At 51.1% G+C, this 22,506-nt stretch overlaps 7 protein-coding genes and 1 non-coding gene across 8 annotated transcripts, besides 3 other annotated features; 3 read left to right on the top strand and 5 right to left on the bottom strand.

The window, feature by feature from the left end:
- Window positions 1-1,073: 1,073 nt before the first annotated feature.
- Window positions 1,074-2,553, top strand: NFIA_084990 (universal stress protein; the record flags this gene model as incomplete). The annotated part of the gene is made up of 3 exons (XM_001260442.1): window positions 1,074-1,327; window positions 1,400-1,790; window positions 1,840-2,553. The coding sequence occupies 3 exons, from the start codon at window positions 1,074-1,076 to the stop codon at window positions 2,551-2,553; spliced, it is 1,359 nt and encodes a 452-aa protein (XP_001260443.1).
- A 748-nt stretch (window positions 2,554-3,301) lies between these two features.
- Window positions 3,302-3,328: a microsatellite.
- Window positions 3,329-3,924: 596 nt separating this feature from the next.
- Window positions 3,925-8,795, bottom strand: NFIA_084980 (putative eukaryotic translation initiation factor subunit eIF-4F; the record flags this gene model as incomplete). The annotated part of the gene is made up of 5 exons (XM_001260441.1): window positions 3,925-4,063; window positions 4,122-4,501; window positions 4,562-4,645; window positions 4,702-8,019; window positions 8,133-8,795. The coding sequence occupies 5 exons, from the start codon at window positions 8,793-8,795 to the stop codon at window positions 3,925-3,927; spliced, it is 4,584 nt and encodes a 1,527-aa protein (XP_001260442.1).
- Window positions 6,664-6,783: a microsatellite.
- Window positions 6,702-6,785: a microsatellite.
- A 1,716-nt stretch (window positions 8,796-10,511) lies between the features above and the next one.
- Window positions 10,512-11,048, bottom strand: NFIA_084970 (uncharacterized protein; the record flags this gene model as incomplete). Its single annotated transcript, XM_001260440.1, has 2 exons — window positions 10,512-10,702; window positions 10,769-11,048. 2 exons carry the CDS (start codon window positions 11,046-11,048, stop codon window positions 10,512-10,514), a joined length of 471 nt encoding a protein of 156 aa, XP_001260441.1.
- Window positions 11,049-11,410: 362 nt separating this feature from the next.
- On the bottom strand, window positions 11,411-12,576 carry NFIA_084960 (HVA22/TB2/DP1 family protein; the record flags this gene model as incomplete). Its single annotated transcript, XM_001260439.1, has 3 exons — window positions 11,411-12,218; window positions 12,278-12,427; window positions 12,548-12,576. The coding sequence occupies 3 exons, from the start codon at window positions 12,574-12,576 to the stop codon at window positions 11,411-11,413; spliced, it is 987 nt and encodes a 328-aa protein (XP_001260440.1).
- Window positions 12,577-13,783: 1,207 nt separating this feature from the next.
- NFIA_084950 (potassium transporter) lies at window positions 13,784-14,749 on the bottom strand (the record flags this gene model as incomplete). Its single annotated transcript, XM_001260438.1, has 2 exons — window positions 13,784-14,335; window positions 14,510-14,749. 2 exons carry the CDS (start codon window positions 14,747-14,749, stop codon window positions 13,784-13,786), a joined length of 792 nt encoding a protein of 263 aa, XP_001260439.1.
- Window positions 14,750-18,030: 3,281 nt separating this feature from the next.
- NFIA_084940 (carboxylic acid transport protein) lies at window positions 18,031-19,777 on the top strand (the record flags this gene model as incomplete). Its single annotated transcript, XM_001260437.1, has 5 exons — window positions 18,031-18,590; window positions 18,644-18,774; window positions 18,834-19,012; window positions 19,060-19,408; window positions 19,461-19,777. The coding sequence occupies 5 exons, from the start codon at window positions 18,031-18,033 to the stop codon at window positions 19,775-19,777; spliced, it is 1,536 nt and encodes a 511-aa protein (XP_001260438.1).
- Window positions 19,778-19,999: 222 nt separating this feature from the next.
- Window positions 20,000-20,112, top strand: NFIA_084930. The gene has a single exon. It is a non-coding gene; the product is annotated as a tRNA-Leu (tRNA).
- A 366-nt stretch (window positions 20,113-20,478) lies between these two features.
- NFIA_084920 (alpha/beta hydrolase family esterase) lies at window positions 20,479-21,242 on the bottom strand (the record flags this gene model as incomplete). Its single annotated transcript, XM_001260436.1, has 4 exons — window positions 20,479-20,679; window positions 20,733-20,831; window positions 20,918-20,988; window positions 21,041-21,242. The coding sequence occupies 4 exons, from the start codon at window positions 21,240-21,242 to the stop codon at window positions 20,479-20,481; spliced, it is 573 nt and encodes a 190-aa protein (XP_001260437.1).
- Between the last annotated feature and the right edge of the window lie 1,264 nt (window positions 21,243-22,506).

The following is a 22,506-nucleotide window of genomic DNA, read 5'->3' as shown; positions in this document are numbered from 1 at the left end:
TGATACCCGAGTATGACTCTAACATCAACTCTAGACTAGTCCATCAACGGAGTTAGGACTCCGGGAAATTTTCTCTTGGGTTTCACTTCTAAATTCAAAGATGAAGCTATTTCCGATATTCCCGAATTTTCTCCTTGAAACACTGGAATTTCGCAAGTTTGCTATTTACTCTGTTTGGTGTAGTCTGCAGTCGGATTCAAGTTTAGTTTCCGTGAGTCATGTACGGAGTAGAGGCAGCTGACAGCTTCATTTAACCCCTCATTTGCGAGGGGAAAGCTGCCTTGATGTGAATGAGTTAAGTGCCGAGTAGCCGTCCTGCAGTTGAAGGCTGAAGAGGGGCTGTCATTGGAGTTATGCAGGTCTGACAGGATGGGGTTTGCGTCTGGAATCAACAAGAGGCTTATGTGGTGTGACTTTGGAAAGTCTGTGCTGTGCTCCATAGATAGTTAGTCCTGTCATAGGTGTGCATATCGCAATAGCTTCAGATCCAGTCTGTGATAGACTGATATGTATTGAGGGCCAACATCATTCACCGCCTTTATCTGCCCGTCTTGGGCTTCTCCTGTTCTCACCTTCCTCTCTGCATCCGGAAGTCAAGAGCTCACTTTCCTCTTCATTCGTCCTCATAGCCAGCCAATTTCATTCCTTTGCTGAATTCCTTTACCAGTTCAATCGCTGCAGCCGTCTTCGAGCTCTGCCCAAACTAAACAAACCCCGTCTGCCTGGGGTCCTCCCACCACACCCGTTCTAAACCATGATCGGCATTTCCCACATCACACCACTGGCAGACGAACTTCAGGAGCTTCATGGAGGCTGAGCTGCTAGACCATTAGATTGAACCCTCCGTCGTCTTCATATCTAACAAATTTGTCTGTATACTGAGTAAGACTCGTCTTGGTCGAAGTCTACAATTCCTTAATTCACCTCATTTGGAGAATTCCTCTCTCCGCATCTGCATTCCAAAGCCGGGACCAAACGCCCTCTCACGTGCGCTTTGGATCGCACCCCTCTTTCTTCTGTCTGCACAAAGGACAAACTACCGGTGTATCCATCATATTCCATATACCGACTAAATGCAGTCCTCTACCTCTCCACGACATTCGTTCGACGACACTGGACGTGAGTCCTCCTCGCCAAGGCCCGTCTCCCCTGCAGGGGATAGCCCACGGCGCAAGTCCATCCAGTTCAATATCGATCGAGTCGAAGCGCAGTCCCCTGTCCGTCGGTCTTCAAGCGTCAAAGACCAGAAACGATCGCAAATCGAGGTGCCGGAGAAGGATCAGAAAAGTGGCTCTGCCAGTCGAGGCCTTTCTCCGCCTCCGCCGCAGTACGTCCCGAGCTTTTGTTGCACTTGCGCTGCTGTTACGACCCTGCTAACGAGCTGAAATTGTTTGCTTAGAACCTACGAGCGCGGTGTGTCCTTTGATACATTTGATAATCCCGACGCTGCAGACTTCTCGTTGACTTTGAACTACAAACATAAAGGCTATCAGTGTACTCGTCGAAGTAGGACTTTTCTCTGTGGCACTGATCAGAATGATTACTCGGATTTTGCCCTGGAGTGGCTGATTGATGAGTTGGTCGACGATGGCGATGAGATCGTCTGTCTGCGAGCCGTTGAAAAGGACTCTGGTCTCGCGAGCGATGCGGAAATCGAGGCCGGAAAGTACAGGAAGGAAGCTGAGAGGCTGTTCGAGCAGGTCATACAGAAGAACAGCCAGGACGAAAAGGCCATCAGCTTGGTTTTAGAATTGGCGGTTGGTAGGGTTCAGGACATTATTCAGCGAATGGTACGTCTCGAGACGAGAATATGTATTGAAGTATGCTGACAATTCAAAGATCAGGATCTACGAACCTGCGCTGTTGATTGTGGGAACGCGCGGCCGTAAACTCGGAGGCGTGCAAGGCTTGCTGCCAGGTTCTGTCTCCAAGTATTGCTTGCAACAGTCGCCGATTCCCGTCATTGTCGTCCGCCCCACCACCAAGCGAGAAAAGAAAAAGAAAAAGCGGCAAGCAGATCCTACCAGACGCAGCTACAATCAGATCCTTGAGCAGAGTTCGCGTCGGGGTAGCCGCATCTTTGATGCTAGTTCGAGCACCGACAGCAACATCTCTAGACTACCCGACGAAGAGGCCGCGGTTGCGGCAGCTTTGGGTCTCCCTGCCTCCTATACCAATTCTCGGAGCTCTCTTTCCATGTCGGAGAGAAGCAGCGTCAGTCAGGAGGAGCCAGTGTCGCCAAATTGGGGCTCTTTGAGCGTCACTGCCAAAAATCGTCTTGCGGAGAGCGCAGAGACCACGGAAGATGAAGGCGCCTCGGATGATGATAACTCTGCTTCCCGGTCCGGTCAGCACATTGAGGATGTGTCGCCCAAGCACAAGGCTGCGGATGACAGTCAAGCTGTTTCCAAAGACGGTGACATGTCGCCGGACAGTGGTACTCAGACCACAACGGTGACTCCACCACCTCTCGAATCCTCAAAGGTCAATATTCCAGTTATTGTCACTGAGGATATTTCAACCTATCAGAAAGATGAAGGCAAGGTTGAATGATTCCACAGTTGTGGACCAGTCTTGCAGCCCATCCCATCCGCCTACCGGCGTACATCGCTGCGGCATTCCTATCCAATTAGTCGTCCTGCAGGTGGCTTTGATCCGCCTGTATCGCCTTGATTGAATGCTTACAGTTCAGATTTTGCTTGTCCCTCAGTATGAGCAATTACGAATTAGATCACCTGATACCTGACGATGTCATGATTTACTCCGCTCCGTTCTTTATATGAAGCCTCGTCTCACATTTATTGTGTGTGCTTTGTCAGGCTACCCGGTCGGAAAAGGGAGATAAAGAGTTGCCAGTCTGATGCATCTCATAGCTAGACATACATGTATGAGTTAGATTCAGTTACAATGTGAATGGACTCAACCTAGATCAGATGATCATCCAAGCCCAAGCACTGCAGAGAAGGCACGTATCACCAACCAACTTCATTCGGGTATGAACAATACAGTCTCGAGGGAAGCAGTTCCAATTCGCAGTGGAAACATAGCCACGTTTACCAGCCTAGCAAGTAGTCCAGTCGAGTCCTTAAGTCCAGACAATGATAGGACAATACAGACGCATAAGCAAGGCCATTTCATTAATGCAGACAGCGACAGCCATTGAAGAGTTATGTTATATTGAGACATAGGCATAGACATGAAGCTTGCAACGTCGATATGATAGATAGATACCAAGACGGGAGGCGAAAGAGGAAACTTTTCTAACGGCATTTTGTCTAGAACGAAACAGACAGCGAAGCGGAGGCAGACAGGCAGACAGACAGACAGAGACGGCATACACCAAGCCAATGTAGATGCAAATGTGGCGTAAAGGCAAAGCAAGAGAGAAACGAGAAGAAAATGCACACATGTCAGTCAGCTACAGTATTCTCGCGTGACTGGGGAGCAATAGCGAAGCAAAGCAAGCGGAATCTTCAAAGATCTGACGGAGGCGTTCCAAAGTTCATGTCTGCCAGAGGGCAGACCGTTTTGAGTCCTCTGGGTATTGAGAATGCAAAAGAAAAGAAAAAAAAAAAGGGATGCGAAGAGGAAGATCGAGATGGAAACACCTCATGTCGGCCTGACTCGCCGGATGGCTCTTCCTTCTCTGGTGAACTTCCCCCACCTCCATTACGGCTCGGAACACATTGTACACAATATGCATTGTCCCGTCGGCGACCACTATCCTACCCTTGTCGATCGTAACTGACAGAGTATCCGAGCGACCGATCGAGTCAAAATCATAGACGAGAAGATTAAAATGAAGAATGCTCAAACGGCATAGTTGGCATGGCATGACTAAGAAGAACGGGAGATAGAAAGGGGGAACAACATGATCTTTCCAGAAGAAACGAAAATTTTTCATCATTATCATTGCCATAGAATCTATGATGCTTCCTCGCCGGTGGTCGATGGGGCCTTGGAAGGACGACGCTCAACGGCAGGTTGAGACTTGGTTAGCAAAGGTGAGGTAGGGTTCGAGGGAGGTGAGGTGGCCATGTTGTCATCCAAGCTAGCGAGAGCACTGCAGCCGAGGTTAGTCAAGACAGAATGGAGCAAAAGGTGTTTGCATTGTATCCTACCTGAACGCATTCATCGATGATGCGGCCTCCTTATCTTCCTTCTTTCCGGCAGTAGGGGTTCCGGAACGGCTGCTGGCTGCGCTATCGTCGCTGCCACGAACCAAGTTGCCTCCAGGGCCAAGGTTCTTACGGCCGCTGCTGCTGCGAGACCCAAGTATGCTAGATGGGCCAAAGGACATGGGCTGGTTGGTGTTGCGTGTCGTCCGCAGACGGCGGAGATCATCGCTTCCAACCTTGCTGGATGCGTAGTCGGGAGGAGGGGCCTGGTTTCCGTAACCAGAGAAGCTGCGAGCATCACCACGGCCCATTTGTGGACGGTTGCCACGGTTGGCTTGCTGCCGGAGACGCTCCATCTCGGCCTCTTGCTGAGCACGAGCGGCCTTGAGAATCAGGGATTAGCCGAATGTCAAAGGTAACTTTAAACGTAAGCGATCACATACCTCCTCACGAATCTGCTGGATGGTCTTAGGACCCTTGTCAGCATCCTTTGATTGCCAGCGAGCATTGCGCAGATCAACAATATCCTGTAAATAGGTCAGACTAATCCCAAAGCTACATGTCCGGAGGGAGATAAACTTACCATCAGCATGAACCTCAATCGGCTTGGCAGGCCTGGGATCTCCATCATCATATTGATGCGAGCAAAGTAGGCATCCATGAAGGTGTGACCTCGCTCCGAGGCATCGAGGCTGGCACCGATGGTGCGCAGGAGACTAGTCAAACTCTCCACCTCTGCCTCCTCAGGCATACCCTCGTAGTCGACCAGCTTCTTCACACACTCGTGCATGATACGCTCGGTCAACATGCCCAGCTTGTATAGTTCACCAATGAACTTGACGAGACCAAGGCCACGACGCTTGGCGGCAGCGGCAGCATAGTACTCGTCTGACAGCATGGCGGCCTCTTCAGTAGTCCCTTCTGGCTTGGGAGGCAGGTTGACCTTCCAACCACGCTCGAACTCTTCCTGGCATCGGTTGAGCAGGTACTTGCGGAACAGACTGCCACCAGTGACGACATTGCCGTTCTTGTCACGGATATTCTCGTCCTTGATCTCGGGGCTCATGCTCTCAAGCATACGCTTGCAGAATTTGGCATAGATTGATGCCCAGTGAGCTTCGTCGGTCGCCTTCTCGAAGGTAAGCTGGATAACCTGGCGCAGAGTACGTCCGTCGGATTCATCCTTGGACTGCGATACAATCTCCAGGATTTGACCGGAGATACGGTCGAAGTTCTCAGGGGTCATCTTGTTGAGAGCAGCCTTGACCTTACGCTGCACAACATCCGGAGGAAGATGACCGCCAGGAGTGGGGCCGGCGGCGGCGGCGGCGGGCTGAACGATGCTACGAGGCTTCCAACCCGTCGAGGAGACCTGGAGCGCCTTGACTTCCTTGCCAGCGGTGAGAGGCATGGATTTGGCCATATCCTCCTCCTTCTTGGCGGACTGCTTCTCGCGCTTGCTGCCGGTCCGTGTGTTGGAACGGCTGCCACCACCACGGGGAGTTCCCGGTCCAATACCCATGTTGGAGCCGGGACGGCTGATGGAAGGAGCTCCCATACCCACAGGAGGACGGCCGAACTGGCCAAACGGCATGGCGGGACCGCGAGCATTAGAAGCAGCGAAGCGTTGCTCAGAGGTGGTTCTGGCCGCGGGCTGTCCGAAGGAGCCCATGACGAAAGGCTGAGCCACACCGCCGCGAGAAGGATTGCGTGCTCCCATGGGCGTACGGGCGGACTGAGGACGCGATGTGTCGCTCTCGCCCACGGTCTCACGAACACGGGCATCCCAATCAATGGACGGCTTCTCCTTGAAGACACTCTGGAACTGAAGCAAGAATTCCTTGTTGTAGTGGAACTTGCGGTCCGCAGGAGCGTTGGCATTGAGAGCCGGGTTGGGAGAGACGATAGAGGACGGGTAATTGACCTTGCTCAAGTCGTCGACGAAGCGAGCCGATTGCAGCGACTTCATGGCAGCGCTGGGCTGGGGAGGCTCGACTGCCTTGGTGGTCTCCAGCTTCAGAGCAGCAGGCTTCTCCCGCTTCTGGGCACTGGCAGGCTTGCCAGGAGGTCCCATGGAGATGTCGGAGACGGGAGTGGCGGTGCCGCTGTCGGCAGGCGTGCTGTCCTCTGTAGCAGCTAATCCGCCCTTCTTGAGCGCAGCAAACAGCTCCTTGTTGGATGTCTCTGCGGCAGCCTCACGCTTCCGCTGACGCTCCTCCTCGAGAGCTTCGGCCTCGGCCTCGGCTTGTTTCATGTTCGCTTCGTAGGCCTCGCGCTCCTCCTTCTCCTTACGCTCCCTCTCCTCCTTTTCGGCCTGCTTCTTGGCGTAATAGGCAGCTTCCGCGGCAGCTTCCTTGGCTTCGATCTCGGCCAGCTCGCGCTCGATGGCCTCGTAGTCGATCTCATCATCATCACCAGCAGGGGCGGGTTCCTCCTTCTTGGGCTCTTCGGCAGCGGGCTTGGCCTCGTCTGCCTTGTCCTTCAGGCTGAGCTCCTCCAGCTTCGCGCGTGCCGCCTCCTCATCGGCGGCCTTCTTCTTGGCGGCCTCCTCTTCTTCCTGTTTCTTCTTCTGAGCAGCTGCCTCTTCCTCTTCCTCCTTCTTCTTGCGAGCCGCTTCCTCTTCTTCCTCTTGTTTCTTCTTCTGAGCGGCAGCTTCCTCTTCTTCCTTGCGACGTTGCTCTGCTTCGTCCTGTTCAATCTTCTGGCGTACCGCCTCTCTCAACTCCTTCTTCTTCTCCTCGTCCGTCTTGGCCTTGGATTCGGTTCGGTTGTGATCAGCGCCACTGCCGGTGCGAGGCGGGGGCGTAGCGGTCGGGGTTGAGATCTTCACAGGAGATGGAGTCGCACGCGCGGGGGAGGCCGGTGCCTTCTCGAAGGTCTTGACAACACCACTACCGGGGTCCTTGATGACGATGGGGCTCCGCTTGGTGGGAGGAATGACAAACTGAGGCTTAGGCGGCGCGGGGCTGTTGGAGGATCTGCTGGCCGTGTGAGTATGGCTGGCGGCCGGGGCGCCTGCGGGAGGCTGGCCCTGGCCCAGGCTGGAGCCCGGACGGTCGTTCGACACCTGAGACGGCGTGCGCGACAGGGGAGCGGTCTGGGGAGGAGGCTGAACCGGGTACTGGTTCTGCATGTAGGGCGCCTGCGGGTTATACGGCATGCCGGGCCGTGGCTGTGGCGAAGGGGGGGTCATGTACTGCATCTGCTGCATGCCATAGGCGGGATTGTAATAAGCGTAGTTGGGGTCATAGGGATAAGCCTGGGGGTTTTTCATTAGCGTCAGATAATGTTCAAACTGACCGCTTTCCGGCGCGAGATTTGGAGGGGGGAGGTGGAGAGGGGGAGGGGAAGTATGTGCAAGAGGGAGGCTTGAGGAGGAAGATGAAGAGAAACGACGGGATCCTTGTCGTCTCTTCGGAAATGGGCCACGACGGGGGGGTTTGTAAACAGAAGGGTGGTGTCTCACTGTTTGCGGGGCCATATGTTGTCCGTAGGTGGCGTAGGGCTGAGGAGGCATCTGGGGATGAGCCATCGGGACCTGGTTCATTTGAGGAGTAGCAGGATGCGCGGTCGCCAGAGCCGGGCTGCGCTGGTGTGGCGAGTTGGGGAAGGGCGCCAGAGGCCGTCCCTGGTTCGGAGCGTGGAACTGAGGGCCCATGTTGGGACCACCCCGGGGCTGGTTGGGAGACCGGAAGCTGGGACCAGGTGAGTAGGGCATCTGTCCTTGGTAACCGGACTGCGAGTATCCGCGACCGCGTCCTCCCTGGTGAGGGTAACCGCCGCGTCCAGGACCGCTTCCCATATGGTTGCTCATATCACTGTGCGTGGACTGGGAGGATTCGCGACGGAGATGGGTCGACTGAGAACCAGGACCAAGGGGAGCTTGAGGACCGGAGCGCATCTGCGAGGAGAATAAAGTAAGCACAAACTCTTTGCGTCACAATTTGCAGATACACCGCAGGGATGCGTCCTTTTGTTTTTTCAATCTGCGTCAAAATGAATGCCATGACTTACGTTCGCATCGCCGGCATCTCCAAAACTTCCAAAGTTGGGCACATTCCCCTGAGACTGGTAGGACGATGGTGGCGGCCGACCACCGCTCGAGGCAGGCTGCGGGATAGGCGAAGGGGAAGTCTGAGGAGACGTAACACGGGGGTTCATCGACGGGGACACACCCAAGCCCGACTGAGGCTGGGTCGCCAGAACGGCCGGGTTTCCCATGTTGGGAGAGCTCTGCGAGTTGGCGAAACCGAACTGGAGGCTATTGGGACGACTGGCAGGGCCACCGTTGGGGATGAAGCCAGAGGTACCGGCCGAGGTGATGGTCACCGAGGGCTTTCTCGAATGGTCGCCTTGCGAGGCGGAGGCCGGGGCGCCATTGACGATGGTGACGCCGGGGGACTGGGAAGATTGTTGCATGGGTTTGCCGCTCACAGGAGATACTGAGGTCGACTTCCCATGTTGCGAAGAGCCACCCACGGTGACGGGAGCGGCGGTCGAGTCCGTCGCGGACTTCTTGGTGGCGCTGGCGTAGGACCTGGCGGCCGTCGAGGTAGGAGCAGGCAAGGGTGAGGTCTTCCCACTGAGCGATGGGGAAGGCGAGTGCGACGAAGCGGCCTGAGTCGAGGTGCTCTGTCCTTGAGGTTGAAGGCCTGACTTTTGAGGGATCGAGGTCATTAGACAGGTTAATGGGAGAAAGGAAGGTTTTTCCTAAATGCGCTTTTTTTTTGTGTGCGTGTGCGTATTCGTGTGATGTCAAATTGTGGGGAGCAGAATCGGAACGCGCTCCAGATTCCGCATTAAAAGAAGCAAGAATACTTCTAAAGGACTAATACTACTAGCGAAATAGTAGTAGTATTAATTTTTATTCTTTCTCAAACTCCCACACTGAACGGAGAGGTCGTCCGGTGGAAGGGAAAGGGAGATGGGGGAGGTAAGAGTAGGTAGGTGAGAAAGGTTGAGTAGTACACTGCCACCGGAAAAAAAATAAGGCAGGACAAAGAAAAAAGAAAAAGACGTCGTTGGACTACGACGAGTTGGGATATGGGGTAAGGAGGAAGGAAGGAAAGAAAGGGAAAAAAACCCAACTACGATAAATCGGTATCTACCTTTCTAAGTCGCTAATAATAATATTCAACTGGGTTACTCTTCCTGTTCGGGTGCTTTACTACGCCTGTCTGTGTCGCTGTCTGCTGTCTATTTTTTTCTCCCTTCCCCTTCCCTTCAGTGCGGCGAGGACAAAAAAATTTTTGAAAGGCAAAAAAAAAAAAAAAAAAGGTGAAGCGCCTAGGCGGAACACACGAGCCTGACAACTTCAAGCAAAACAATCACCACCTTCTTCAACTACAGCTTTAATCCTTTTATTCTACTCGATTATTGGTACTTTTCTTCCCTAAAATTGATCAAAACTTCACATCCAAGATGAATGTTTGCGAAACAAGGTAACGAAAAGAAGGAGCTGTTATCCATGGTGGATTAAACCAACGGAACCCTCCCTAGGTTAAGTTCCTACTTTACCCTTTCGGGACGGGGTGAGGATGTCAGTGCCATTGCTGACTGGTCGCTTCTTCGGGTTGCGGCGGCGAAAACAATCTACCTTAGGTACGGGAAACGAATAAGCAATTAGCAATCAAATAATACCTTACCCAGCTGAAGACAACTAAGGTGATGGGCTACTAACATAAGTATGACCAGAAGGTATCTACAGAGTGCATTCTGTCCGACTCTTCATCAGGCGCAGCGGCATAGATACGACACATCAGCAAGTGACTCACCGCAAGACAGATGATGACAGGCAGAATTTCCATACTGTTCTTCCAGTCATAAAACAAGGCAAGTCAAGATGAGATCATTAGCGCCTTGACGGTGATACCTGAGGCATCTTTGCCACCACTATCCTCAACATTGTGCATCGTGTGATGAAATAAACGGAGAGTGGCTATGGATAAACTCAGAAATAATACTACATCTCTGCCCAACTAGCTCCAGCTTCCGCTGAGGCTACCTAGGTAGACATTGCACTGCATGTTCAGGTAAATGTGTCAATAGTGCCATATCGCATGATGGTCACACCCGTACCTTCCTTGCATTCCGCATGTCGATTGGCATGGCGCATCATCTTCATCCCATGGGTTTCTAGAAATGTACCGAGAATTGTTCTCTTGGTCCTCTCCTCTTTCAATTCAGGTACAGGACATATCCCCAAGTTCTGTATCATAGTAGAGAAGCACCTGAGCACAGAACAAAGACGACCAGCTCGTCTTTATTTATTTATCTGGTTGGTCCGGAAACCAGCTCCTCATAGATCCACCCAAACCGATCTCTCCCTCCTAGGAAAGATACCTGACAGTGATAGATATCATTGACATGAGTTTGCACCAGACACGATACCCCTTATCCTGCCACAGTCCCATTCCCCTTCCCCAAAGACATCTGCACCGCCGTAGCAACACCCACTACCCCCCGAAGAGCAGTGTTCAAAACACTCCATCCATAGCCACCCATCGCCGCGCTTTGGAAGTGTGCAAAGACCCCTCCTGCCACCGGATTGCCAAACGAGGCCTGATACCAGGCCGCGAACGAATCTAGCAAAGCAATGAGTTAACCGTCGGTATTCGAACAAAGACAAGGACGAGGGCGAGTATACATACGAGAAATCGGACCCAGAGATCCAAATCCCGTGAGATAGAGGACAGGGGAGATAACCGCCTGAGGAAATGTGAAGAGACAGATCGAAACGAGTCGGAGTGGATTCTGAGTGATGTAGGTTGTGACGTTCCTGGGAAGAGCATGAAGCTCAAGAGCAGTTGGAAGTGGGATGTTGTGCTTCGCGAGCTCAATGAGCGTTCCTGTTGTGTTGGAAATGGCGTTGATGCTGGGAGCGAGAGGTGTTGCGACCTGGTGCAGCCTCTCAAGCACTTGAGAGTACATCATTCATTTGTGGATCTCGATCAGGTGATATCTAGAAAGGGCGTTCGAAGAATTCAAATCCAATGCCTTATCGCTGTGAGTCCTGGTTGATAGCGGGGCAGGTCCATTGATGATACAGACTGGTGTTGTTGAGGATGAAGATGGGTACATTTTAAGTCATTTGCTGCGGCGCTGTTACTTCAGCGCTTAGCATGGCAATCAACCAACGCAAAAATACTGCGGCAAGGCATATTCACCACAAAGCCCATTCAACTGATTTGATCACAATTCATTGTCTTTCCTGCCTACGAGTCTATATATACTCCGGCCAGTCTATTTGGAGACTATACTCAGCATGAAGCCATCACTCAGTGACAACTAGTCTAATGGTGGGATCCCCTTGACCGCGGGACGTCGTTAGCAGCGCGTGGTATAGCCTCCACGCCAGAGGAAGCAGCCGGCTCTCCGCTGCCAAACCATCCCGACGTCCATTTGCCACTGGACGATCTTTCCGGTCTTGACGGAGATCGATCACGAATGTCTTCTGGGTTGATATGGTCAAACGAGTTGTCACTGCGATTCTTTCTCAGAGAGGAGCCATATGCAAGGCCGTCGTCCACATCGCCTCTATCAAGGTTACTCTCTTCCTTGGCCAATGCCGCGCGCAACACCTCAATCACTTCGCGCTGCTTGGAAATAAAGCTAGCCTTGTCCTCACGGGACATTCCAGCCAGTTCTCGCGGCAAGAGATTCCCGCTGGCAGACAGCTCTTCAGCCCGCGCTTCATGGCTTTTACCTGCGGAAGTCAATGCTGCCACGGCGGAGCTGATCGTGGAGTACCAGTCATTCGCGGGAGCTTGTTGCGCTCCGCCAGCAGCGGTAGGGATGTAGAATCGAGAGAGGAGCGACTGCGCATATCCAGCGGGGCCGGTTGGCGGAGGTGGAGGAGCAGGGTGTTGACCCGGCAATCTCAGAATCTTCTCCCGGATGTAATCGATGGCCTGGTAGAAGTATTGAAGCCCAAGGGCTTTGGCTTGTTCATGGAAGCGGCCGATAAACACTTCGATCTCTCGTTCATGGTGTTCCAGGAAGGGGTCGATATAGGTCTGGTACAGGATCTTTGCGCCCTGCGTCTGAGGAAGTACGAGATAGGAGAAGAAAAAGAGTCGAAACCAGCTGTAGAACGGGATCCTACAGTATATCAGCCTTGCTTTCGTTGTGCTATTTTCATCGGGATGAGTCTTTAGTACCAGCCCAGAATGAAAATCGTCCATGATTCAGCCAGCAAAATGCCCGAGAGGACAACCCAGTACATCAACCATGGTGCAAGTTGTGACGGATCAGAGGAGCGCAAGGCTTTGTAAGAGGCAAATACAGGGAAGAGGATCGTAATCACCGAGCTGAAATATGACGATTCGAAAACGTTAGCTCGGACTTAATGGTCGTAGGTATTGAGGGATGACCACAGAGATATCTGCTGCCCGCATTTTCCCCGGAGATACCGGAGCCAGAGTACTTACGACATCAAGTCCGCGATGATTCCAAACATTTTGAATAACCTGATCTCCGGAAACTCTTTATAGGTTGATGGGATACAGAAATACTTTATCGCGAAAACTTTTCAAGGGGTTGTATTGATGAAGAATATCTTATCGTCTAACGTGAGGAGCTAACCTCGCAGCTCTGAGTGCGGGGTGGGGAAGCAAGAGCTCTTCACGCGACCAAGGGTCAGTCGAAGGGAGAACGGCCAGCCGCAGGGGTGATGATCGAGAAATGAGTCCGCCTGACAAGAATGTCTTGGGGCAATTGAAGTTGGGGATGGCAGAAAGGAAGAATACAAGGGATAGGGAAGAAGAAAGTAAAAAATTAAAAGAGCTACGTAAGTTGTTGCCTGAGCTTTGGAGCTGGAGGCCATTACGGAGTACGAAGTCCATAGTTAGGTAACCTAACGCTATAAGGCTGTAAGCCCTATGGGTCGGTCCCATTTTGGGTGGGCTGTCGCTCCGCAGCTTTACCAAATCGACATAATAACGCCATGACCAAATCAGCATCATGAGCCAAGCCCATCAACACACTGTCTGTCTTTGATAATCGAGGGCGATAGCACTTGAGAGTCATGTATACCAGTATCCATGTCCGTACTGAAATCTTCTACAGCAACAAGGTCAAGGCCTCGTTACTACTGTTTTAACTGACCATTTATCCATGCACTTGACGTCATTCACCATACTTTTCAATTTCTACTGATGAGCATCATCGGAACGAGTGATGGATTATACTTTGAGTAAAAACCTAATTCTGGGCTATACGTACAATGAGATTTCAGAATAATGTGAGCGAGAATGGTAATTCCGGTAATAGCAAAGTTAGGTACATGTATTAAGCCTCTGCATGATTTACTGGAATACTAGAGAGGTACAGGATAAGAAAAAGTATTTAGAGAGAGGGGCTTGGTGGTCTACAGACCAGCACCCTTGCACGACATGGACCGCTCGGCCACCTTGTGCTGTTTCATACATTTTTGTATGGAGAGGTACCTGTGGGATTGCTCGGAAAGCCATAACCATAGCAATGGGCAGACCTACAATAGCACGTCCGCGTAGTATGTGCTCCGTGATCCTATGCCAATATTTAATAAAATTCGTTTATTCCATACTTGTCCCTATTCTATCTAATGTACTAGAGGCATGTCTATGCGTGTAAAAGATATCCCTCCTCATCGGCCTCTTCCCCGTGCCTCAGCGTTGGTAGGTTGCTTAAACTCGAAGCACGCCTCTTGAGCCAAGTTCCCATCCAGCTCGATCTTTCCTCCTGGTCATCTTCATGCGATTCACATGACAGCAGAATCGCATGATCCAATGCGTGTGGGAGTCCACGATGTCTTCCACGCAACTGCATTGCGATAATGACCAATTTTGACACCCAATTAAACTGGGCACACAAGCTTGTTTCTGTCTCAGGATATCCCGGACAGAGCCCGAAGACCCGTACAATACAATCTCAAAGAGAACAGAGAAGAGCCAGAAGGCCGGGTCGTCGGCGGCTTTCTGGAGACGGCCTCCTTCCGTGAGTGCAATGAGGAAGAGTCCGAGCATGACGTACCAGAGATCGAATCCCGGTTGTCGCTGGATGTTCACGGCCAGTTCTATATGTTTTCCGTTCCTAGATTCTGCTTCTGAATCGGAGTCATGCTCGTAGACTCCGAGACTCCTTTCTTCGTATACATTGGTTTCGCGCATGGCGATGGCGGTTGGGAAAGCGGAAATGTACATCATGACGGAAAGATACTTGGATGGCAGGATGAATGTCTGCAAGTGGTGTGACCGAGAAGCCGGCTGTTTGCGTTGAAGCGATCTGAAACAAGCCGTTGACGAGCCAATTAAAGGAGGGCGGAGACTGGCTGTCTGTTTGGTACTCAGATCTCTGTATGAAGGCGATTTAGATTAGCTTCTTGCTCTAAAGATTGAACCAATTGCACTTACATCGGAGAGGGTGCAGAAAACAGTGAAGTCAACCCCATTGAGCAAGATCAGTACCCCTAGGAGCCTCCACAATTCTCCACTAGGAAAAAGAAGCGTGAAGCATCGGCGTGGGTGATCCAGGAGGTATTGAAGCTCCTCATTGAGGCCACTACCATAGGGTGCCAACCATGAGAGCAGCCAGATGATCAACCGAAGCATGCATGGGAACCCAGTATTCCCAGTGACGATCAGGAAGGACATCAAAATCGAAGGAAAGCAGCATTCTTAAACGAGACCATTGAATCCGGCGTCAGTGTGTATCCTAGGTCCTTGAAAGCTGAACCAGCAGTGAATATTCCCCACCAGAAAGTATTAACACCATTCATCGTGACGGATTGGCCAAACACTGGGGTCAGCCATATCCAACGAGACAAGGATCAGAAAGCCTAGGAGGTGGAAAAGTATAAAATAGCACATCAAATTCATCCGTAGCGTCTCCAGTGCCTGGTTCTCGATCCCAGCGAGCTGGTCCTTTTGCCTTTCGTCCCAGTCCGAGTAACTCGCAATGGATGCTGCCACATAAGCGAAGGTAAGTAGGATATGCTGTGACTGGCATCTTCATGAGGCCTTGCCAACGAACGTCGACTTCCCGTTACAGCTTGATTTGGTCCGGTATTAGTAAATGACCGTCGATGGTATCTTACTTGATGTTCGACATTGTGGAAAGTAACGTGGAGACCATTGGATACCGGAGCAATCTGTTTCATGACATGGTATCTAATACAGAACTTCCTAAGTGTTCTTTAATCTCTGTATAGTGGCCTAAACCTTCAGCAACAGAGCTCCAACAAGAATTAATAAATGCCATGACCTATGCAGGGACAGCCATACTATGTAAGTTAGCCCTTGTTTTTCAGGCTATATATATCATATTTAATCCTGAATCTAGTACATACGACCATAGGGTGTGGAAAACAGGGCTTCCCGTCCGCTCAGCCGTACTTAAGCCACACGCCGGCCGGTTAGTAGTTGGGTGGGTGACCACCAGCGAATCCCGGCTGTTGTATGTTTTTTGCTCACCTAGTTTTTGCTTTCAACTGAGAATATTCTGGTCCATTAATGCTTGATGATCACTAGCTGGATACTAGTGAACTAGAGAATGCAGGCCTTCCGCAACAAGTCTACTGGAGAAACTCACGACATGCCCATGTCATGTCGAGATGGATTTTGGCCATTTTCGCTATTCCGTTCAAGCAAAGGTTGCGTGAGGCTATCATGCTTTTGGGAGATGTCAGTCGCCACGCGGTTGGAATTCTCTCGTCCAAATTCTGTCTCTTCTGCTTTCCTCTTCCGCATCAAAGGGCGAGGCTTTCGCTTCGTTGACTATCCGCCGAAGCCGCTTCCGAAACCAATACAGACGTATGCAGACAAGAAGCGAGTCGACAAAGATGACATTGGTGACCATAGCAACAATCCACAGGATTAGCTGCTGGAGCACATGAAGCCGATTCAAGTCGATGCGGTTTAATCCGGTTTGTGTGGCAGCGCCAGATGCTAGAAGTAGAGCATCAATATAATTGACCCCTCCGATAGTATAGATGGCGGAAGATGCTAGTATGGTCCAGAAAACAATATATATATAGTGGTGGTGAAGCCGGAATGGAGATAGATCTTTGTCTTCATGGCGAGGGTCGGGCGTTCGCATTGCGATGCCCCAGGCAATCTCCAGACGCTAATCCGGCAACAGAACTTCCAGTCACCTCTTCCTGGGGTTTTGAAAGCGTTAGAAGAGCAAGACATGGTCGAGAGTTATAAAGCCTCTGTAAGACATCATCTCGTGGCAATGGCTCGTAGAGGCTAACAAATACCTCATGATGCACATGTTTGAGGTTATTTTATGACCATTGAGAGCAGTTGTTGAAGCAGAGACCAGAATTAACATCGGTCATAGCTTCAAATTGTGCAGTGCTCTCATAGGAACTGAGGAAGATCGATCTTATAAAAGTATAGATAGTCGAGGTCTGAGGTCATTCCCAGCAATTCAAATGGACGAAATTGATCCTGAAGAGGAATTAGTACAGCACAGCCACTCGCATGTCGTTGACTCTGTCACAACTTGCGAAGATTTAGAAGTCATAGGTTGATTGGTTTTTCACCCAGTGTAGGAGTAGGACTTGGACCAAAGAACAGAAGGTCCATCAAAAGACCTCAGGCTACGGCGTACAGGTTGACCTGGCAGTGGGGACAGTAAGAACGGACACCTGAGGCTACGAGGACACACGCGGGCAACACTGATTGAGGCATTTTTTTCTCTCCTCTCCTCTTCTCTCCGATCATAGCTCTTTCAATCTGTAAGAATCCTTCTTGTGTCTTTGACCTCTTCCTCTCCGATACTCCCCGAGATTAACACCCAACTCTTTCGATTAAGCCTTAGCCTCCTCGCGGACAAGAGCCCCAAGACTTTCAGCCTTCCGAAGCTCTCATGCCAAGGACGCCTCTTGTCTCTTCGGCTTTGCCACCGGTAGAATAGCAGCGGAACCTGGCCGGCGCTTGTTGAAAGAGACTGCAAAAAGTCAGCAGGCTTTCATTGTTTAAACCGATCCAAAGGTTCCTTGGGGACTGGGAGCAAGGGAGAGGGGCAATTCCCCTTTTATCATTCTCGTTGGCAGTTAAGATGATTCCACTAGATAGTGATGGCGGCCAGTAATGGGTAAATAACCGACAATGATACTGCCATGCCATACGAAACGAGCTATCAACTTGTTTGTTCCTTGGCTGACTTTGGACTCGTGAACTGGCTTTCTCTTCTGAGGGGTTCAATATCTAAACTTCTTGTCCCGACTAGTTCCGTACGTCTGTACAGATTTAAGGCCTCGAATGGTTGAGGAGAGCCCGACCGACGGCAGCGATTTTCGGCCATATTACCATAGGCATCTATGGGACGAGCATTTGAGTGCGCGATTTCTGAAGCTTCTGTGGGTTACTTGCTGCAAAACCTTGCTCCCTTTTCTCCGAACCGGCAGTCTCGATCAATCCTTCTTCGTCGCCCCCCCCCCCCCCACGCTCACACGGGGAGATTGGAGCACTTAGCGTGTCTGGGCGAGACATGAAAGCATGCTGTTGACCCCCGCCAGTAGTAAGATACGACATCAAGCCCGTCTTTGGTAGTGTGGCTGCTACTGATGCTGACCCATTGGCGGCCACGTCTGGTTTAGATGCTTGGCATCATCTTGGCTCGATACAGATTGGAAATTTCTCGCGGAGATCGCCCGCGAGGACCTGGGGTAGTTGGAGTAGAGTAGTATCGCTATCACCGTATCGCTACTAGTATCAGTTGCATCATCCATGGTCTGACCCTGCGGGGTTTCGCATGGCTCCCCATGGGGTAGCGAAAACGGACCAGGGTCAACGGGGCGAGATACATATAAAAGCCATGTACGAGACTGAAGCGAGGGGTTCTGTTGGCAGTATCGTCCACCCTCGTCCTATTCCAAGGGAATACCGAGCAACACCGCCCACAGTTCCTCGCTTTACCTGCGAATATGAGTACCTCCCATAATGAGCCAGCGGAGCCAATTCCGGATGGTATCATCGCCACCGCGAAGCAGTCCTTTGGCGATCTTTTCCGATGGAAACAGCGTGTCGTCGTGACCAACGAGTCTGGCGAGACTCACGCCGAGTGGCAAGCACCTGAACCTATCCAGAACCCTATCAGTCTGCTTATGCAGCTTGGTGCACGGGACTGGCTCTTTTTTCTCGTTGGCTTTTTTGCATGGACGGCCGATGCGTTTGATTTTCATGCCCTATCTATCCAGACTGTCAAGCTGTCAAAGTACTATAACCGCTCAAAAACCGATATCAGCACTGCTATTACTCTGACTCTGCTCCTACGAAGCGTCGGTGCCGCTTTCTTCGGTCTAGCTGGCGATCGGTTCGGGCGTAAATGGCCCATGGTAATCAACATGATTGTGCTTGGTATCCTACAGATAGCCACCATCTACAGCCGTACGTTCCAGCAGTTCCTGGCTGTTCGGTCATTATTCGGACTTTTTATGGGCGGTGTCTATGGTAATGCCATCGCGATGGCATTAGAACATTGCCCGTAAGTGCTAAATCTCAGGCTCCGAGTTTCTCCCCCTTTGCTGACAACCATAGTGTCAATGCTCGTGGTCTCATGTCCGGAATTCTGCAGCAAGGCTATTCGGTTGGATACGTACTCGCCGCCTGCGCAAACCTCGGCGTCGGCGGTTCAACAGAGAGTTGGAAGACAGTTTTTTGGATTGCGGGTCCGTTGCCTGAGTTCTCCTTCGAAAATATTCCGAGCTGGAAGCTGACAAACTTACAGCTGGCGCCTCAATCGGTGTTGGACTCGTTCGCATATGCTTCCCTGAATCCAAACAATTCCTGGAAGCCAAGAAGGCCGGCAAGAAAGCCGCTGACCCCGGCGCATTTTGGCGTGAGACGAAGCAGATGCTCGGGAAGGAGTGGAAGATGTGCATTTACTGCATCTTCTTGATGACTTGGGTATGTCCCCGCGATGTTCACTGGAGAAAAACCGCTGACTTTCATAGTTCAACTATTACTCCCACACCTCGCAAGACTCATATACTACGTTCATGTTGACTCAGAAAGAGATGCGCAACGCTGGAGCCTCTCGTGCATCTATTCTGATGAAGACTGGCGCTTGCGTGGGTGGTACAATTGTTGGATACCTGTCGCAATTTGTCGGACGGCGCCGAGCTATCATTATTTCTGCCCTGTTGTCTGGCATCCTTATTCCTGCCTGGATTCTCCCACAAGGCGAACAATCTCTGAGCGCATCCGGCTTCTTCATGCAGTTCTTCGTTCAAGGTGCCTGGGGTGTCATCCCTATTCACTTGAATGAACTTTCTCCACCCGCGTTCCGGTCTTCCTTCCCAGGTTCGTACCTCATACCATACCGATCGTGGAGAATCCTCACTAACGTGCAAAGGTATCACATACCAACTAGGAAACATGATCTCCTCGCCCTCCGCCCAGATCGTCAACGCCATTGCCGAGAAAACCATGATCACCGCTCCATCTGGTCATCGGGTTCCCGCGTACGGCCCTGTCATGGGAGTTGCCACGGCCATCATTGCGATGGGTATCGTGTTTACTACGGCATTTGGACCGGAGAAGCGTGGTCGTCGGTTCGAGACTGCCGTTGCGGGTCTCCAGTCAGCCAGGTCGGAGAAGGAAATCGATCTGGAAGAGGGTCTGGACGACAAGGCAGCCGAGAAGAGAGTGGAGGAAGTAGGGAAACTTTGAGCCGCTCAGGCTCTTTGGCGAAGTATCAGCTCACGAATAGATGATGACTCTGTAAATGATGAGATGATCTGCGTGGCTATTTGGTATGCTTAGGATGCTTACACTTGAAGGATGCAAACTATTTATTCTACTGTATAAGTTGTCTTCGAAACTCGCTTGTTCGTTTCTATCCAATATTATCCGAACCGAATATCAAAAAAGGAGACCTAATCACTCAATTAAGGCAAGATGGCCGAGTTGGTCCAAGGCGTGAGGTTAAGGTCCACCTTAATACCAAACTCCCAGAGTTTCCTCATCATCGTATGATGGCGTGGGTTCGAATCCCACTCTTGTCATTTCTCTTTTGCTTTTTTCTTTCCGTCTTTTTTGGATTTACACTACTTTCTATTTAGCATGCTTGATCCGATCTATTTATCTTCTATATTATTGACATAGTTCTATAGCCCCCCGTATAACCGCCTGATGAAACTAGGATTGCCATCAATGGGCAAAACCGAACCACGTCATATCCCGCTCCCTGGGCCCACACCAGTGGCACAAATACCCTGCAACTTGTCACCCCAAGTGGTGGTCTCATACCTGGCCACGGGTGTGTTCTCTACGACAATCTTTGGGGCATCGTACATATACCTAAAGACGCCCGCCCACTGCTTGCAGGTCTCGCTGTAGCTGTATTGGTACTACCGTGATAGATTTGCAGCTTAGGGCGTGGGCCGTTGTATCCCGGTCATGGCCTTTGGGACGCCGGCCCAGACCTCAGGCGTGGCGATGGACTTGCCCTGCGAGCAGGTGCTGTTCCATGCCTGGTTCTGGTCGGTGGCGGACATGAAGCAGCCGGCGGCTACATCGGAGTCGGCGATACCTGCGGCGAATAGCTCGGGATATGTGGCTGCCATGACGTTCTGTTTGTTGTTACTATACCAATCGATATGGCCTGGGGTTGTAGTGAACGTACCGTCATCATGGCGCCTGAGCTGCTACCTGTCACAAACATCTTACTGCAGTCGACCTTGTACTGCTTCTTGGTCCAGGCGACCATGTCGGCATGGAGTTGCTGTTTCCGCCACAGTTGTGAGTCAGAGTTGCTTTCGAGCTCACGTCCGAGCATTTGCCTTCGTAGGGTCTCTCGGGTTAGATGACTATAAAGTCGTATTGTTCTGCCAGCTTGGCATAGGGGGAGCCGGTGTAGTATGCCTCCGCTGTTCCTGTGCCTGTATCCCACTGTTAGTTCTAGGTCATAAAAGTGTTGCCTGCGGATCTCACAATAGTAAATGGCAACGACAATGCCCGGCTTCGCTGCCAATTTCTTGGGAACATAAATGTACATGGAGACATTGGTGGGATTGGGGCCAAAATCGGGGATGTGCTCAAGAGATCCTGCTTTGGGAAGGATGAATCCTACGGCCGCGGCACTGGCCGTAAGAGCATAAAGAAGAACGGTGAGGAAGAAGGAGGAAGGCGCCATTTTGGACTATGTATTGGACGCCTTTTATTCCCCATGGTCTGTCTGCTAGGCGCCTAGACTCACTATGCTTAGGGAGATCAGCTCCACGGGTCGGACTAATTTGCCTGTATGAAAAGTCCGAATGACAGCCCGAACGCAGCTGAGAGATTCCGCCTCATAGATCCGTCACCGTTGTCCAGAAGTATCAATGAGGAAGTCTGCCCCTGTACCGAAGCTGGAGGTGAAACAGGGCCCACAGAGGATTCAATCCTTCGGTGTGAGGACCTGCAGCGGATGCATGACTTAGAAACTATCTGACGAACTATTTGAGACTATCATATCTTCTGGCAGATAGTCTGGTTGGTGGAATGATGGTCTTTGGAGTTGTAAATCGGCATGCGAATCCGTCACTATCCAGGCACAAGAGAAGCTCGCGATGTATACGGGGAAATGAAGAACAGAGCCTGCCCATGACGATGCTCAAAGTGAAACTACCCGGGGAGCAGCTAAGTCTGTCTTGGTTGTGTACCAGGTACAAACTCTTGGCCTGTGGCCCGCCGAATTGTTATGATTTGGTGGAAGTAAGTCTGGTACTCTTGGAGTCTTGGTGGGCTTTTCATGTATGGGTGCGGGATTATCAGAGGACTCCGTACGCAATCTCGACTGACTTACAGGCTTAGGATCTATCTATCTAGATCCTATATTGTTGTTCCATGGGACCTGAGAACTACTATGCTCTCCGTCTTTGGTTAGACATTTGGACGTGATAAAGAATAGAGAGAAAGCTGTAAATCGTCCCTAGAAGGCAATCCGCAAATGAACTGACCACCAGTTGAGGAACTAGCTGAGTGGTATTTGAACTGCCTTCATTGATATTTTGATCTCGAAACACTCTGGTTGAATTACGCCGAGATGATTGTAGACCTGGTGTGCACTCATCCTTCACATCCAAGGAAGAGGACTTCATCGACGACCACAAGGCATAACGAGGGTGCAGTCATAAAGTATGACCTCGATTCCGGATAAAGAATCAAAAAAGCCCAACCAACCGAGATGACAGCTTGACAGTCTGCTTGCAGACATCAACGCCTCTTGGTTTGGGCCAAACATGCACAGCGCCAAGTTCGCGTGTTCCATTGGCCACACACTGTCTAGTTCGCTCTCGATCACCTGCAGAAGCCTTCATCAAGCATTCGCCAAGCGAGCCAAAATCTATTTTGACCTTCCACAACAGCAGACGATTGATCAGAATTCGTCGATAATGGCCGAACCTGCGTGAAATGGC

This window comes from Aspergillus fischeri, genomic scaffold (assembly GCF_000149645.3).
Source record: "Aspergillus fischeri NRRL 181 1099437636264 genomic scaffold, whole genome shotgun sequence".
NCBI lineage: Eukaryota > Fungi > Ascomycota > Eurotiomycetes > Eurotiales > Aspergillaceae > Aspergillus > Aspergillus fischeri.
Note: the sequence above shows the minus strand (reverse complement) of the source record. Positions and strands in the feature narration are given on the sequence as shown.